Source organism: Sphaerodactylus townsendi, linkage group LG01, assembly GCF_021028975.2.
Source record: "Sphaerodactylus townsendi isolate TG3544 linkage group LG01, MPM_Stown_v2.3, whole genome shotgun sequence".
NCBI classification, from domain to species: domain Eukaryota; kingdom Metazoa; phylum Chordata; class Lepidosauria; order Squamata; family Sphaerodactylidae; genus Sphaerodactylus; species Sphaerodactylus townsendi.
This window is the reverse complement of record NC_059425.1, coordinates 24,572,407-24,590,316: the sequence shown is the minus strand read 5'-3', so window position 1 is coordinate 24,590,316 and position 17,910 is coordinate 24,572,407. Positions and strand designations below refer to the sequence as shown.

At 49.5% G+C, this 17,910-nt stretch overlaps 1 protein-coding gene across 4 annotated transcripts; it reads left to right on the top strand.

The window, feature by feature from the left end:
- Nucleotides 1-220: 220 nt before the first annotated feature.
- Nucleotides 221-16,966, top strand: LOC125442670 (inositol-trisphosphate 3-kinase B-like). 4 transcript variants are annotated; one of them, XM_048514246.1, is made up of 9 exons: nt 221-370; nt 1,205-1,272; nt 1,578-2,105; nt 8,549-8,633; nt 9,944-10,157; nt 11,036-11,240; nt 11,490-11,591; nt 14,835-14,906; nt 16,212-16,966. In XM_048514246.1, the coding sequence occupies exons 3-9, from the start codon at nt 1,683-1,685 to the stop codon at nt 16,452-16,454; spliced, it is 1,344 nt and encodes a 447-aa protein (XP_048370203.1). In that variant the 5' UTR covers nt 221-370; nt 1,205-1,272; nt 1,578-1,682; the 3' UTR covers nt 16,455-16,966. The 4 variants fall into 4 exon arrangements, with proteins under 4 accessions (XP_048370203.1, XP_048370220.1, XP_048370211.1 ...); XM_048514263.1 differs by having other exon boundaries at nt 229-408; XM_048514254.1 differs by lacking the exon at nt 1,205-1,272 and having other exon boundaries at nt 229-370.
- The last annotated feature ends 944 nt before the right edge of the window (nt 16,967-17,910 follow it).

The following is a 17,910-nucleotide window of genomic DNA, read 5'->3' as shown; positions in this document are numbered from 1 at the left end:
GACTGTAACTACATTCCTGCCGCCTGCTCTGGAAGCCTGCCCTTTTCAGCCCAGAGATACACGGGATGGAAAGAAGGGCATTGTGGCATTGCACATGCCAGTGGGAGACACCGTGTCTTGTGCCACAGCGCGGCGCCCTCCTTGCGAGACTGTCAGTCCCGCCAGCGGCCAGCAGAGGGCAGCACCAGACAAGCCTTCTCTTGGGTGGAGGGGGGCTGCTTTGGCCGCCGGTCCTCCCTCCCTCCCTTCCTCCCTTTTCCCTTCCCCCTCCCGCCTTATATCCCCGCCTCTCGGTGCGCTGCAGCCAGATCCGTGGGGTCGCGATGGGGGGCGCAGCACGGACCACCCCAGCTTAGCCTGGGCTCTCCAGGTGAGGACTGAGAAAGGAGGAGGATGCTGGTGCTGGAGGTAACCTGGGTCAGCAGGGAACGTGGGAAGGACGCAGTATACTCTGGGAGAAGAGTGAGGAAAGGCTGGGATCCAGCCAAGATCCTGGGATCTGGAAGTCAGTTGTGGAAAAGGGAGGTGGAGAAGTGGGGGGTGGGGAGCCTTGCCTATGCTGGCTTCTAGCCACAACCACCGGGAAGGGGAGGAAGAGCGGGGAGGGGAGAGCTCCCGTCTGGCTTCCAAATCATGATGCAAACCATGCATCAGTCTCGAACCAGGATCTGGAGGTGGTCAGGCCCTGGCCCTGGGCGGGTGTCCTGGAAGGGTGATTCCACTGTTCCCTTGGGGGAAAGGGAAAGAAAATTTCATTTGCTAAGAGGGGGGAAAATCAAAACTTCAAGTCAGCCAGTGAGCGACGCTGCCCCAAGGTGTGTCCTCTGTGCCAGGATGCTCCTGGAGTGTGTGAAGGGCCAAGAGTACCTCTGAGGGATCACAGAAGGTAGTTCTCTCACTGGTTCTCTGAGCTGACACGCAACGAGTTGTCAAGATGGACTCCTGGGTATCCTTGAGCCCTGGCACCTTTCTTTTTAGAGATGGGGGCGGACAGGAAGAGACCCACTGATTGTCCCACTCTGTATCCTTCCCCCCCACCCCACTTGAAGCTTAAGGGCTTTTAAACTCTTTATTTCAATGGCTGTAATGCATTAAAATTCCCAGTCCAGCCACCTTCCCCACCCCAAGCAAGCACTGAAAAGGTTGGGAAAGTCACCCTCTTTACCACTTCCGTTTGTTTATTTTTACCAACGTGGCCTTCAAGGGGGTGGCAATCTATTGGAGCAAGGTTTCCACGAAGGAGCAGAAGGAATATGGAGGGACGGACAAAATGTACGTAATGCGGGTTATTTCCTTGGTTACATATGTGTGTGTGGGGGGGGGGCGGGGACAGACGTGTGTGTGTGTGTGTGTGTGTGTGTGTGTGTGTTCAATCAGTCTGATGGTTACAGCTCATAAAATCTGAGCCACTGTAGTGATTTGCAGATTATGGTTATTGCTGGTTATTTAACCTGGAACAAAAGAGGAAGCTCTTGTGTACTCAGCCTGCAGACTGAAGGTCTCTTGTGGATGGGAACCTGCAGGGCTGACTGTGCTTGGAGTAACCCAACACCCCCCCCCCCCCCGTTTCCTTGCAGAGAGCAGTGGATGGAGCAGGCCACTCCTGGATGGTTCCTGCTTGGACTTTGCTGTCCAGAGCCTAGGGGGCTCTGACGGGTCCAAGATTTTCCTTGCAGCGCACCATGGAAGGTTTCAGCAGCCTGGAGTGTGTTCCTGCTTCTGCTGTTCCTGCTTCTGCAGCACCTTTAGTTGAACCTCTGGAACCAGAGAGCTGGGAGATCTCACGAGCAGCTCAGGAGCCCCCCAGCTCCGAAGGATCATTGTGTGGGGCAAGGGGACCCGCTGATGGGAGGGGAGCAGCACCCAACTTTGGCACTCCCAAGAGCAAGGGCCAGCAAGGGCCCCGGGCCCCACCTTCCCGTGATGCTGTTGTTTCAGAGCCCCCCCAACCTGTGCTGTCAGCAGGGCCTGAGAGTCTCCCTTCTGACCGCTCTGTCTCCACCGCCTCTACCTGCTCCTCACTGGCCGGATCTTCGCAGGAGTCTGATGAGGTTTTCAGTGACTTGGAGGAGAAGAGTCCTGGCAAGAAACGGGTGCTACGGAAGGTGAGGCGAGAGGAGGGTGGGGTAAGAGGTGGAGTCCCCACACACCCTTGGCAGGATGGGGAACAAAATCTCAAGGTGGTCTGGATTAGCCTCTGGTCTGGACTGGTTCCGAGGGATCCAAAGCGGCCCATGCAAGCCAAGGCCTCTCCTCCCCTAAGTGCCTTCTCTGGGGAACGGTGCAAAGAGGGAGCTGGTGTACCACAGAATGGGCCAGCCGTGCAAGTCAGACCAGGCTTCAAGAGCATCAAGCTATGCAATGTGGGGAAGAGGAGGAGGCAGCCCCTCTGGCTGTGTGGGGGGCGGGGGCGGGCAGGGTGTGTGTGAAATACTCTCTTAACCCCAACTGGGACAGCCAGCTCTGAAGAGAAGTTTTTTGTACCCCACTTTTCTGAACCTTTAAGGAGTCTCAAAGCAGCTTGCAATTGCTTTCCCTCCCCCTCCCAACAACAGACATCTTGTGGGGTAGGTGGGACTGAGGGTTGTCCTGACAGAGCTGTGACTGACCCAGAGTCACCCAGCAGGCTGCATGTGGAGGAGCGGGGAATCAAACCTGCTTCTCCAGATAACCACTATGCCACACTGGTCCTCATCCATCAGAGCTATCTGCCAGGCCTGTTCTGGATTTGTACAAAACATTGCACTGATGTGTCTGTGTGTGTGTGCTACCTTGTGTGTGTGAGAAAGGGAGCTGTATTGCACAGGACTTTGTGCAGGAAAACATCTTCATTGCACCATGCTGGTGTTTACCTGGGCTGTGTGTGATAGGGCAAAAGTGCCTGTAATGTGTGTTGCGTAGCAAGGTGTGGCACTGGACTGTTTGGAGGAGCAGTGCAGAGGCGGTTCTCCCAAAACAGGCGCTGGGTCTCCATTGTGCAGAAGTTGTCTGGGCCACCTTAATAGTAACAAACCATCACTTTGCACAGGTTGAGAGGCTCTCTGGGTTCAAGGGCCCCTGCTCTTAACAGGTTGGGAGGTTTCGTCTTCGTGAGCAGTTGCTCAAAATAAACCCAGCAGGGGTATGTTCAGGGAAGCTGACGGTGTCGTGTGGCTGGCTTTACTCAGCCCCAAGCTCTCTCCACCCTTTTGCTAGGCCCCGGAGGTAGTCAATTCCACACCTTCCTTCTGCAGTCTGTCCGGTGGATCATCGAGCCGTTCCCTTTTGCTGCCTCCTTACATTTATTGGTTTATTTCCTGTACACTTATTTCCTGACCATCACCAAAGTCCCGGGTGGGGTACAATCATAAAACGCCATTAAAAATACCGCCATACAGCCATCCTAAAAGCTCCTTTATAAAACTATCCCCGTCCCCTACCCTAACCCACCCTCTTTAAATGCTGCTTGGAGCCTGCCCTCAACCCCACTGCCTCCTGACTGTCGCCTCTGGCTTTGAGAATTTGAGAAATTACAGTTAAGGATAATTTGCACCGCTGCTCTTCAGTGCCTTTGACAAAAAGCCCCTTTTAGATTTGTTTATTTATAGTCTTCTTCTGTTGCTGCGACGCAAGGAAGTTTGCACAATGTAGGGCAATGCAATCAAGTAAGCAATGCAATAGGATCAGGATTATGGAATTTAAAAGCACAAAGAAGTGTTAGACACAATGTGTCAATTCAGAAAATTGTGTTACAAAAGTCAAAAACGTAAGAACAAGCCAGCTGGATCAGACCAGAGTCCATCTAGTCCAGCACTCTGCTACTCGCAGTGGCCCACCAGGTGCCTTTGGGAGCTCACATGCAGGATGTGAAAGCAATGGCCTTCTGCTGCTGCTGCTCCCGAGCACCTGGTCTGCTAAGGCCTTTACAATCTCAGATTAAGGAGGATCAAGATTGGTAGCCATAGATCAACTTCTCCATAAATCTGTCCAAGCCCCTTTTAAAGCTATCCAGGTTAGTGGCCATCACCACCTCCTGTGGCAGCATATTCCAAACACCAATCAAGCGATGCAGTAAGAGCATGATAATTCTTATCATAAACAGTAAGTAATTTACCTTTCTGGAGAATTCTCGCTGGCACCAGCCCCAAATGCTGCAGGCTTCCAGACTGATGCCAACTCCTTGCCTGCAAAACCTAGTGGTACGGGATGGGTGTTCCTGCTCTGTAGCAGAGCAGAGCCTCTCTGCACATGTACAGAAGAACAATTTATTTCATGAAAGGTCAGAGATAGGTTCAAGAAACATTGGCAAAAATTAAACTCTTCTTTTAGTATGTGGTTATTCATCTGGATGGTTCCTAGCACACCTTTGTGTCTTAACAAAAATGACCAAGACTAGGTTTGCAATTTCAAGGCCAAACTACTTGGTTCTCAGTGCTCCATTAGAGGCCTGTCAGCTCTGTTTACTGACAGGATGCTTAAAACTTGTATGCAGAAAACCCCAGGTTCAACCCCCATCATCTTCATTTAAGGGGGATCTCAGGTGGTGGGGAAGGGGGATGAGAAGGGTCTCCACCTGAGACCTGTGGAGAGCTGCAGCCAGCAGAGGAGGCCACACTGCTTTGAGGGCCAGTGGTCTGACTGGAAAGAAGGTCCCTTCCCAGACAGAGCTGCAGAAAAGCTTCCTGTGCTGTGGACGTCTTTTTAAAAATAGCCAAGCCTCAATAGGGCGTTCGCGAACTTTTGTCTTCGTTCTCTTACCTCAAGCCTTCATTCGTTTACCTCAAGGCTTATGTTCTTAGTCATATTTCCATCTTGCCCCATCGCTGCACCCAACTTTGCAGTTCTGTCTTTTCTCTCTTACCTGTCTGGAATGTTTTCAGATTTCCTTTAGCATAGTAATTGTGGGTTTTCTGGGTTGTGGTCTGGTAGTTTTTGCTCCTAACGTTTCGCCCCCATCACCAGCCACAGATGCAGGTGAAACGTTAGGAGCAAAAACTGCTAGATTACGACCACACAGTCCAGAAAACCCACAACAGCCCATTGATTCCTACCATGAAAACCTTCAACAACACATTACTTTTAGTGACTTAGAACTTCTGTGTTTCAGTGAGCTCAGTTTTCCAGCCCATCCTTTACGGAGTTTGCAGTCTGTGCCAACTTTTCTCCCCCTGCCCCCCCGGCCCCCTGCCAAATTTCAGAATGTTTGTCCTCAGCGATGGACTCCTTCCTCAAGGTCGGCTACAGAACAGAAACAAGGTGAACAACGAACTGCAAAGTGTGTTACAGTATATGTAGTGAGCGGAATTACGAGGGTAGAGGTCAATGCAGGTAAAGCAGGACAATACCTAGAATAATCAGTGCAATAGATTACAATCCTGTCTCATTCGAAAGGCACCTCTGGGAGGCTTTGCACAGATGAGCAAAGCACATGGAAGATGTCCTTCTGTAGAGCAAGGGTTCCCTTCACACCTATTTCCACCAGCTCAGTCAAGCTGCTCACAAGTGCATTGTGATGTTTTGTGACAAACAGGGAGATGTTTGTCTTTCCTGCTGGTGCGGCCTCCCAGAAAAAGCTCCTGGGTTTTTCCACTTGCTTTGTCAAGAGCTTCTCCATCAATTGGGTCATCTTCTCTCTGGTTCTGCAGGGAGCTTCAATTCATCCAGCAAATTGTTTTTCTCCTAGTTTAGCCAGAGTGACATGCTTCCTTAGATATTCTCCTAACTGTCCCATTAACCCGTCTGGGTCAACTTTGGTTAGGAGCTCAGCCTTGCTCCAGACCAGTTTGGCCGCTTTCTGCTCCTCGGGACAAGAGGAAGCGTCTTCCAGTCAAGCAAGACTGAGATAAACAGCAGGTAGCCAGGTAAGGTTTCAGGACATCTGAGGGGATTCTGTCTGTGCTCTTGTCTCATTTCTAGCTGTAAAGGGGAGCAGAAGATGTCTTCCTGTCACCCAAGGGTGAATTGTCAGCTTGGCTCTCAGCCGTTTGCCTTTGCAAAGGTATTTGAGAGGAAAACAAAGTTTTGGACGACTGCCATGGCAGATTTTTCTTCAAGGCCTTGGTATCGTGTATTGCTCTTCCAGGTGGATGCAGGCCGTACCACAGCCAGAGGAGGGCCTACTACAAAGCAAAACCAACAACAACTCTGTTTTCTTTACTGTGTCATCTAACCTCAGCAGGAAAGAGAGCCATTTAATTTTCACTATTCATTTATGAGTTTGGGTGCTGTGTGGTTTCCGGGCTGTATGGCCGTGTTCTAGCAGCATTCTCTCCTGACGTTTCGCCTGCATCTGTGGCTGGCATCTTCAGAGGATCTGATGTTGGGAAAGCAAGTGAAGTATATATCTGTTGGAGTGTCCAGGGTGGGTGGAGAAACCTTGTCTGTGAGTAACAAAGAAGGCAACCAGGTCAATAGTTGAAGGCGTACAGCCCGGAAACCACACAGCACCCAAGTGATTCTGGCCGTGAAAGCCTTCGACAATACATTTATGAGTTCATTTATGGCCCCTCTTCCTCCCCAGTGAGGACTCAAAGAGCGGCTTACAACATTGTCTCCATCTCCATTTTAATTTCACAACAATCGTGCGTTTTAATTTCACAACAATTTGGACTGAGAGTGTGTGACTGGCCAAAGCAAGCTCCCATATCAGAGTGGAAATGCGAACCTGGGTTTCTCAGATCCTCGTCTGACACTCTTGACGCAACACTGCACTGCTCTCATTTGATCACTGCTCTGTCATAAAAAATGATTTATTTACAAAAAATTCTGAATAGATGTGTACAAAAGCAAAGATGTAATGCTCAGATCTTCCCTTTTTTGTCCAAATACCCGGTTTTCTCCCCGTCCTCTCCTCAGTCTTCACTTCAGAATTTTACCTCAGATGTCTGATTTCCATGGTAATCAGCTCCTCTTTGGCTTTCAACGAGCAAAATTCATAGACAACAAAATGGAGAAGTGATGCTCTAATCAGCAGCTTTTCTGGCCTGCGTTCCTCTCAACCCTTGTAAGATTCCACCGGCCATCAAGGTCAAAGGTCGCCAATTTGGCCTGGATCTGTCACGCAGGCCTCCATTGATAGGGCTTTGCATCTGCAGGCCATTATGCTGGTTGGAGAAGAGGAAGGGAAGAGGATTTGGGTAGAAGGGGACAGTTATATTTGGGTAGAAGGGGACAGGAGCAGCAGTGGTGTAGGAGGTTAAGAGCTCGTGTATCTAATCTGGAGGAACCGGGTTTGATTCCCAGCTCTGCCGCCTGAGCTGTGGAGGCTTATCTGGGGAATTCAGATTAGCCTGTACACTCTCACACACACCAGCTGGGTGACCTTGGGCTAGTCACAGCTTCTCGGAGCTCTCTCAGCCCCACCTACCTCACAGGGTGTTTGTTGTGAGGGGGGAAGGGCAAGGAGATTGTAAGCCCCTTTGAGTCTCCTGCAGGAGAGAAAGGGGGGATATAAATCCAAACTCTTCTTCTTCTTCTTTATGGGGACTGCCAGATCATTCTCAGAACAGCCTCACCAGATCAAATATAATTCCAGTGTGATGCCCTGGGAATGCAAAACTGGCAAACAACCCTGTGGTTCATTTGACTTCCAGAATGCGTGCCTGCATGCAGTGCTCTGCTAGCATGGATTGCGGGTACATGGCGGCAGGCTATGACTCTCTGCAACAAACCCATCTGGCATGCTCTGCATAGATTAGGGGTGCTTCTGCAGCGGTAGCTTGTGCTGCACTCAGAACTGTAGCTGGCTGCTGCAGCCATGCTTCTGTGTGTGTGTGTGCGCGCGCATATACATGCAAGTTCCTCTTGCTGTCTGCATGTTTGTGCACCCAGTTCCAAGCTCACCAGGAGCCTCCTTCTGCAAAGATGCCAGGCCAAGATTTCCCTCTGTTGCTAAGTGCGTTGCTCTCCCCCTCCCCACTTCTTGGCAAGGCCTTTCCTTCCTCTTTTGACATCTCCTTATTCAGCTTTCTTAGCTGTGGGTCTCCCTGTGCTGTGGTTACTGATACTTTGAATGGCCTGAAGTGAGGAAGGGGAGGCGTGCCAAGTTAGACAACTGGGCGGGCCTTCCCCTCTCTAAGTCTTGGCTTCTTGGGCCCCAGGGAGAGCCATTGGGCTTTCTTACTCTCCCACACACACAAACAAGACCCGCCTCTCCTCCTCCTTAGTCCTGACTCCATCAGGCGTGGAGGCAAACTATCCATAAATATTCAGCTGTCTTACAAAGTTTCTCTCTGGGCTGTGGCTTACAGAGTATGCTGAGCCAGGGGGTTACACTGTCAGCTCCATAGTTGGATAGAAAGATCAGATCCCTGCCACCCTTGGAACAGAGAATCAGCAGGAAGGAATGCAAGCTGAAACTGAGCAGAGGAATGCGTTCATTTTTGTTTGTGACAGAGCATCTATCAGTTGCGTGCAAAACCTGCCAGCATCTAGAAAACCTGGGTTCTGCAACCTGAATTGCAGAAATCCGAACGCGTTTGGGGTCATTCAGAGTGCCGACTTCTGCACTAGGTTAGAGGGGAAATGCTTCCCTCCTGTCTTGTGACTTCTGCTTTCGTTCTCCTTCTAGACCAAGTCCTGGAAGACCTTTTTCACAATGGTGCACTGGTCCTTGCGGAGACGCAGCTCCTGGGTGCAGTTGGCTGGTCATGAAGGTACACATGAGGGCGCAACACCTTGGAAATAAGCATGAGACGGGCAATCTCCTTTGCTGCGCAGAACTACAGTGGCTGGGTTTATTTCCACCACCAGGACTCAGCTGTGGCCGTTCCAAGGTTTTCAGTTCTGGCTTTTATGGAGTAATGTGTGACCACCCGTTGCTGAGGCAGGCCTTGGCCTGTCCAGGTCACCACTGTCTACTCAAACTGGCCAAGGACTTCCATGATCTCTGGTCAAGTTTTTTTCACATCGACTACAGTCTGATCCAGTGGTAGGATTCAAATAACTTAACAACTGGTTGTTTACAAGCACAATTTTAACTACCGATTCTGCCGAAGTGGTGCAAACCGGCTGAATCCCACCACTGGTCTGGTCCTTTTAAATGGCCGTGCAGAGATCCAGAGACAACAAGGTCTGGCGCAGTCCCACAGGGCCTGCTAAGACTGAGTTGGTGGAGGACAACAATGTTTCCCGCCCCATTGGCCTTTCTTCCCCTCCCCTTTTTTAAGAACATAAGAGAGGCCCCTTCCGTACAAGCAGAATAAAGCACTTTCAGTCCACTACCACGATTGTTTGCAAGTGGATTTTGCTGTCCTGCATAGTAAAATCCAGCTTCAAAGTGGATTGAAAGTGGACTGAAAGTGAATTATTCTGCATTTGCAGAAGGGGCCAAAGAGTCTGCTGGATCAGACCAGAGTCCATCTAGTCCAGCACTCTGCTACTCGCAGTGGCCCACCAGATTTCTTATTGTAAAATTCCAATGTATTAATTTTTTAACCTTCCCTTCCTTAAGATTTGGCCCCTCACTGAGTCTGACACCAAATAGTCTTAGTACCAGTTTTTATCAGTTTTACATTGGGATTTTTAGTGCATTTAAATATTTAATTGTTATATTGTTGCGTTTCTGGTGGGAGCCACTCTGAGCCCGACTTTGCAGGGTATAAATCAAATAAATATGTAAGATACCAGGAATTGAACTTTGGACCTTCGGAATACAAAACAGAGGCACACTGCCACTGAGCCACAAGCCTTTCCCTTGAAGAAGAGCTTGCTTCTGCCCACAGACATACCGTATTTTTCTTTCTGCAGCCCATCCCTGCTTAGCTGACAGTAACTAGCCAGGGCTTCCAGGCAGACCTTAGCTCCAGCTCCTGTTGAAGGAGAGGTCCATCAGTACCTACCAGCTACAGTAACTAAAGGGGCTCTCCTGATTTCCAGTGCCTCTCTCCTTCGGCAGGGGGCAGAAGTTTCCCTGGGACTCCCCTGGGACTGCTGACCTCCACCTTTCCTTCCCTCCCTCTCGCAGGAAACTTCAAGGCCAGTGAAAAAGGGCAGATCTTGAAGAAGTTCAGTCCAGTGGAAAACACCTGCCTGGTGGAGCTGATGGGTGACGTCCTGCATCCCTTTGTGCCCACCTACCATGGAGTGGTGGAGACCAATGGGGAGCACTACATCCAAATGGACGACCTCTTGTGCGGCCTCGACATGCCCAGCATCATGGACTGCAAAATGGGCACCAGGTGATGGCCTCTGGGGTGCCCCTCGAGGCTGAGAAAGCTAGGGGGCACCTGACGGTGGGACACCTGGACCTTCCTGCTGAGAACACAACTGACGTTGCTCTCCTCACTCCTCAGTCATTTTGAAGCTGCTACTGCTAAAAGCAAATCAAAGCACACCTGTTTTAAGATATTTATGTCTTGTTTTTCACCCCATTGGGGACCCAAAGCAGCTTACACTGTTCATCTCTCCATCATTTTAGCCTCACAACAACCCTATGAGGTAGGTTAGGGCGAGGGGTGTGCGACTGAGCCGAGGTCACCCGGCAAGCTTCCATAGCAGAGTGGGGCTTTGGATTTGGGTCTCACGGATCTTAGTCCAGCATGTCATTCACTACACCCGGTTGGATCCACCAAGCCTTCACAAATTCCTCTGGGTCCAGACACAGCAGTGGGGGGGCTGGGCTGCTTTCCACTTTATCCTCTCTGACCATCCCGAGAACGGGAACTGGTTATGGCAGCCTAGGATTGGTAGAGGATAGGCCTATCAGTGGCTACTTTCCACAGTGATTAAAGGGTATCCCGAGGCAGTGACTCTCTGAATACCTGTGCTAGCAGGCAACATCTGGGGAAGGCCTTGGCTCCGGTGCCCTCTTTGTTGGACCTGCAGGGCACCTGGTTGGCCACTGTGTGAGTCAGGATGCTGTACTGGTGGAGCATTGGTTTGGTCCAGCAGGACTCTGTTGGGACCTGACATTCTTAAGCAGCAGGAGACACCTTGGTTACCTTCTGGGAGACAACAGAGATTAGGTCAAGCAATGAGACGACCAGTGGCCATCAGCAGTCCTTTGCGTCACAAATGGTTGCTCACTTTCTCCTTGTTCACCTCTGCTTGTACCCAGGACCTACCTGGAGGAGGAGGTGAACAAAGCTGGGCAAAGCCCAGTGGCACGGCGGGACCTGTATCAGAAGATGGTGAAGGTTGATCCACTGGCCCCCACGGCCCAGGAGCATGGCCAGGCTGCTGTCACCAAGCCACGGTACATGCAGTGGCGGGAAAGCATTAGTTCCAGCGCTACTCTTGGATTCCGTATTGAGGGTGTTACGGTGAGTGACGGAGGAAAGGAGAAGAAGGGTTCTACCCTGCCTGAGCCTGGAAGGGGGCGGGACATATTACTACTGGGCCACGCCCATTTCCAGATGACCCTTTGTCCTTAGTATCTCTGGTTGCAATCCCATATATGCTTCTTCTAGACTAGAGCAAGTCCTGTTGAGCTGTGGGATGTTATGTCTGGATATATCAGCTGAGGATTGTTTCTTGAGAGGGCTGATTCCTCAAATGCTGTCTCTCTGCAGATGGAAGGGGGAGTCGTGCAGAGGGATTTCAAGCAGACCCGCACTAAGGAGCAGATTGTAGAGACCTTCTTGACATTTACCAGGAGTCACGTGGATGTGTTGGTGAGATCTTGGGGAAAGAAAGAGGGGACTAAATCTCATTGACTGGGGCCAGGGGTCAACGTTTGGCAAAAATAGTCATTTTTTAATTTGGAAATCTCATGTTGAGAAACACATTGGAAATGTTCGAAATATATTGTTGAAAGCTTTCACGGCCAGAATCAACAGACTGTTGTCGGTTTTCTGGGCTGCATGGTCTAGAAAATCTGCATCTATTGCTATCGTGTTTACCTGAAAATAAGACAGAGTCTTATATTAATTTTTGCACCAAAAGATGCATTAGGGCTTATTTTTGGGGTAGGGCTTATTTTAGGGGAAATATGGTACCTTCACAGTTCATTAAGGCGGGCTCTCAGCAGCCCCATTGCTTCCTCTCACATGCGATGCAAGCTGCATCCGCATTGGCAGGGATCACCCTGCTGGATATAGCACCAAATTCCACTACACCCAGGTGTCTAGTTGCTTGAAAGTGTTAACTTTGCCCCTGCAAAAGCATCAAATTACAATGAGTATTTTTTGTAAAGCCCCCTTCCCTACCATATATTTTCCCTGTCAGAAAGATTACATAAAGGTGGTTGTCTCATGGAGGGGAACATCTTACAGGAAGAATATACTGGTTAATACCTTTCATTTAAAAACAATTTGTAGTTCTTTTTTACTGCAGAGTTATAAGGGGAAATGTGCAGGCAATAGAAAGGGTTAGAAAGCTGGAAATTAGTTGAACAGTTGGAAATCATTACACTAGATCTCCTTTATGATTCTGTAGTGATCTAGTTATTGTCAATTAAAAAGAAAAAAGCCCTACACTGTTGGGGAAAATGGTACCAGTGGGGATGGGACATGCAAAAATGTATGCTGTGATTTTTCCAAAAGATCACAACCGGGGCGACGTGGACGGCGGACACAGAACTAAGAGAAACAAAAGTATTTTAGATGCTCCAAAACAGCATAATGGCAAAGAAGAAGAGGCAGAGTTCAACATCTGTGTGGAAACAGTCACAGATTGGTCAAGACAGAAAATCTTTCCCCATTTCTAATTGCAACTTTTTATCAAACTGCCTCTGAAAACACAGAGTTTCTTCTCAGTGGGAAGGAAGGCACAGCTTCACTTCAGGGTCGTTTCCCCACTCACCTTTAGTTGTGGGGTACTTGTGGCAAATAATCCGGGGGCCTGCTGTGTTCCTCAACGGCAGCAACGCAGTGACCCCGATCTTCCGCTCTCCTTCCTCCTTTGCACGCGTTATTTCAGTTCCGGGATGTTCGAGTGCCATTTTGAAAACCCCGCGCCGAGCGTGGGGGTGCGCGGGTGAGTGGGGAAGCCCAGGGGGTGACTTCGGGCTTAAGTTTCCCGCCATCCATCCAATAAGGCAACGGCGGGATGTGCGCCATACGCGCACAGCCTGGGTTTTAATTTTTTTTATTTGTAACGCTGAAAATCTACGTCTCCACGTCGTTTTGAGCGAACCTGGGCAGATGCATATTGTGGATTCCTCGGCAGAATGTGGAGACGTGGATTCGTTTTTTTGAAAAATAAAAAAAAATTCCCACCCCAGAACAGTGCAGCAGCCAATCAGGGCAGCCCTGAGCGGAGTGGGGAGTCCTGCGTAGCTGCTGCGCGGCTGCACCATTCATTCGACCAAGGGGTAGAAGCTGCTGTGGGGACCATGAGCCCGCGCTGAAATGGTCCCGCAGCAAAGGAAACTGCAGGTATCGTCCACCATTTAAGTGGGGAAACGACCCAGGTTGCCTTGTTTAAACGGAGCAACTGGCCTTTTGCTGACGAAACTGCTCAGTTGAATATTCTCTGCCCTGACAAGCAGCATCGCTCCAAGATCTCAGCCAGAAAGGGGCCTGTCCCAGCATCTGCTGAAATCCATTTTTCCAACTGCAGCTGCTGGGTATTGCCCCTATTGGCTAACACTGAGGGTTTCTCGATTGTTATGCAGATTACCCTGGGGGACATATTATACTGTTTCATGAATATGCATCTTTATTCTCTGGCTTTGACAGGTTCCTTTGTGTTATTTTGTTCTGCCTGTTAATCCATCTTCTGGCTGACCAGTTGCAGAGGAAGGCTGTTGAAGCAAAACCCCAAAAAGAGGTTTTGGGGTACTTATTCTGACATTAATTCAGAGGTGGGATCCAGCAGGTTCTCACTAGTTCCCGAGAGTGGGTTACTAATTATTTGTGTGTGCCGAGAGGGGGTTACTAATTGGGTCCACTTTTCCATCTTCATGCCCTCGCCTCCCCCGAGAGGCATACTGCCTTTGAACGTGAAGGTTCCATATAGCAATTACGACTAATAATAATTGCGACTGAACTGGGTTGATCCCTTTCAGGTACTGCAATTCATTAATTCTCAGCCTTTCATACCTTTTATCTCACCAATCTCTATCAAAGAACCTGTGTGTTTCACCATTGCTGTGTTCAGATTTGTGAGTTGGGGCATTTTTCTATAATGTGATGATGATTTAGAAATGACCTGGTGCAAAAAAAGTTTTGGGGTCATGGTGGGGTGTCTGCCCATGCGGGGGGCATCCAACTCAGGTTTTGCCCAGGGCTCAGGTTTGCCTAGGTACGCCTCTGCCCCCTTTGCTGAGGGGGGCTGGTGAGGGAACCTGTTACTAAAATTTTTGGATCCCACCACTGCATTAATTTATGGGTGCTAGAATCCGATTCAGCAGATACACGTGCACATAGAAACAGAACAGTAAACAGCGGGGAGTCGACAAGCACCAAATTGCAAGAAGTCCTGCGTGATATTTCCATGCACAGCTAGATCTAATGTAGACAAGCTAAGCGCAAAGGTCCTTTCTTTAAAGGCGGTATTAACAAGTCTAACAAGAAGGTGTTATTGGCAAGGACTGCTGCTGTGAAAAGTCGCTGGATTTATCTAGTATTCATTTGAGCTTTGCTGGACTTCTTTTAACTCAGTGCCTGTGGACCCTCACCTACCATTCTTCTCTGTTTACATATAATATGCCGCATAACGACCTGTTGAAGAGAATGCTAGCACATAAAAACTGATGCCACGATAGACCTGTTAAATCTTTTAGGGAGCGCAGGATTCCTTTTTGGTTGAGCTTGATGGCTCTCCCCACCCCATCCCCCTGAAAGTCTTGTTTTCTCTTTCCTAGGCAGGGCTAGCCTGAACTTTCATAACTTGTACATTCTAACAAGTGAAAAGGCACGGGGGAGATGGGGGAGACTTACAAAGTGGCTCAGCCTTCCTCTTTTACTTTGCAGAGCACGTACCTTGCTCGCCTGGAGAGTCTGCGCCAGGCCCTGAAGGAGTCCATCTTTTTCAAGACCCACGAGGTGAGTTTTGGGGGGCCCTTTTCACTTTTTTGGGGGGGGGGCAGGCATATGCTTGCAGAGCCTCAAGAGCAGGGGTAGGGAACCTGCGGCTCTCCAGATGTTCAGGAACTACAATTCCCATCAGCCCCTACCAGCATGGCCAATTGGCCATTCTGACAGAGGCTGATGGGAATTGTAGTTCCTGAACATCTGGAGAGCCGCAGGTTCCCTACCCCTGCTCAAGAGGGTGTTGCTGCATTCATGACCGTTAAATGTAGCACCTGTAGATAAAAGTCATCCCACTAAAATACCAAGCACGACACCTCCAAATTAGAGGCTTTATTGGCTTCAGTTTGTGCCACTGCCAGCATCCCTTTCCTTTGGATCTTCCTCCCTATGAACGCAAATGCTCTTTATTAGTGACAGAATGTTCACTTAAAAAGCCAGTGTGGTGGAGTGGATAAGACCAGGTGGGCTCTACTCTAGAGAACTGGTTTTGATTCCCCACTCCACCACATGAGTGCTGGACTCTTATTTGGTGAACTAGATTTGTTTCTCCACTTCTCCGTATGAAGCCTGCTGAGCGACCTTGGGCCAGCCACAGTTTTCTCAGAAGTCTCTCAGCCCCACCTACCACACAAGGTGTCTGTAATGGGGAGAGGGAGGGAAAGAAGTTTGTAAGCCACCTTGAGTCTCCTTACAGGAGAGAAAGGCTGAGAATGAAGCCAAACTGCTCTTGTTCTTCTTCTGCAGTACTGGAAAGGCATTTCTTACATTTGCAGGCTGTATGCTTCCAGACTTGATTTGGAAAATAAGGAGGGCTGGGCTGATGTCCCACTGAAAGCACTGCTCCTCATCTTAGATTCACTTGGGTATGCAGGAAAAGCACTTTTCACATGCCCAGAGAACATCTGTATCAGCTAGTGGGTACAGCCCAGGTGCTGGAACACAAGTTATGATGAGCATTAATATTGAAAATAGCAGGGGGTTGTGTAGAAGGTTTGGAGGAAAAATCCTCCGATGAATTGGCTTGAGTTTGTCGGCAAATATTTTTGTATTGCAGTTTGAGCTTACAACATTACCAATTTTAAAATCTTTGACATCAGCTTTAGAGAAATATTGAACATTTTTAGATTCTCCTAGGCATCTCTTACAATTCAATTTTGCAAAACGTGATTTTTTTTATCACAACATTTTGAAATAGGAATTCTGGCATAAAGAAAGACGCGAATGTCCCATTTGGGCTCAAGGACAGATCAGGTAGCACTTGTAGGCCAGGTGCCCCACCCTCCGGTTTGCCAAACCAGCCCTTGTTTTCTCCTCCAGGTGATTGGCAGCTCCCTGCTTTTCCTCCACGACCGGAAGGGCCAGGCCAGTGTTTGGATGATTGATTTTGGCAAGACGCGCCCCACGCCAGCGAACGTCCAGCTGAGCCACAACGTGGCCTGGACTCAGGGAAACCACGAGGACGGCTACCTGCTCGGCTTGCAGAACCTGATCGACACCATGCAAGCCACCTTGGACAAGGCCAAGAAGCACCAAGAAGAGACAGCCGCTTTCCACTCTTAAGCCCGGCGGGGCTGCCTGGCAGCCTTAGATTCCAAAACCAGAGGAGGTAGAAAAGGCCCAGCCGGTCAGTTTGGGAGGAGGCCGGCGTGGGGCGAGAGGCGCAGTCCCAAAGGAAAGCTACGCTATTCGTGGCTTCCTTAGCACAGGGGCCCCAGTGGAGTCAAACCTCCGGGAATTTTCAAAGCGGCATTTATATATTTGATCCCTGCCCAGGACTTTCTTCATGTACCACTTACATGGAAGGACAAGGTTATGAGATAGCAGCCTTGGAGCTACAGGGTGAAGGCAAAGTGTGTGGATCAGGCTTCTCGTGTCTATGGGACTGCAGCCATGTGCAAAAAAAAATACCAGGTAGAACACCTTAAAAGGTAGCTCAGCAGCCCTCATGTCAGCCCCTGAACATATGAAGCCACCCTCCACTGAATCAAAACATTGGCCTGTTTAAGTTAGTGTTGTCTGATTGCCAGCAGCTCTCCAGTAACATTTAACAAAGAGAGAGATTCAGAATTGAACTTGGGTCTCTGTGCTTGGCAAGCTGACGCTGCCACTGAACCGTGGCTCCCCTTCCCAGGAAGTTGCTTGTTCCCTGTACACCTTTGCCTTGAGGGGTGTGGCTGTGCTCAGATCACTGGGCCAGTGGAGGGATATGGAAAAAAAAGACCCTGGAGCGGGCAAGAGGCAGTGACCAGACCCAGCACACCTGTGAGCTTCTAGCCCTGACAATTATTTCAATCCACCCCCTTCCTGGAAGACAATCCATTCAAGGAAGGCTTTAAGGAAAGTGTAACAGAAAAGCGAACGCCACACCCAGTAGCGACTTCAGCCCTGTTCACAAGTTACAGTGAATGCACATACAGTCCTTGTAGAGCGTACACTTCCTTCTTCTTTATACGTGCATTGAGTAATTCTCATGTTACATTCAGCCCACGCACAGCTGATTATGTGTTTTGAACTCCACATTTACCTCGTTCCCTGGACTCATATGAAAAGTGATCACGGAGAGAGCCAGCGTGGTGTAGTGGTTAAGAGCTCTAATCTGGAGAACCGGGTTCCCTGCTCTGCCGCTTGAGCTGTGGAGGCTTATCGGGGGAACCAGATTAGCTTGTGAACGCCCAGCACATACCAGCTGAGTGACCTTGGGCTAGTCACAGCTCTTCGGAGCTTTCTCAGCCCCACCCACCTCACAAGGTGTTTGTTGTGAGGGGAGAAGGGAAAGGAGATTGTTGTCCCCTTTGAGTCTCCTTACAGGAGAGAAACTCTTCCCTTCTTTTTTTACACACATATATGCTGGCTGTATCCGCATTCATTGTAATGTGTGAACAGGGCTGGTGACTTGATGCAGCAGCATTTTCTGCCTCCTGATACCCCTCCCCTGGAATATTTACAATACTGAAGCACGATTTGGTAACACAAAAGTGCTGCTTTTAGGAAATCAACAGCTCAGCGCAAAACTCCT

Coding starts and splice junctions, on each gene's coding strand:
- LOC125442670 (XM_048514246.1), top strand. CDS start 1,683: ATGGAAGGTTTCAGCAGCCTGGAGTGTGTTCCTGCTTCTGCTGTTCCT. Junction 10,158..11,035: donor GACTGCAAAATGGGCACCAG/GTGATGGCCTCT, acceptor GCTTGTACCCAG/GACCTACCTGGAGGAGGAGG. Junction 11,592..14,834: donor GGAGTCACGTGGATGTGTTG/GTGAGATCTTGG, acceptor TTTACTTTGCAG/AGCACGTACCTTGCTCGCCT.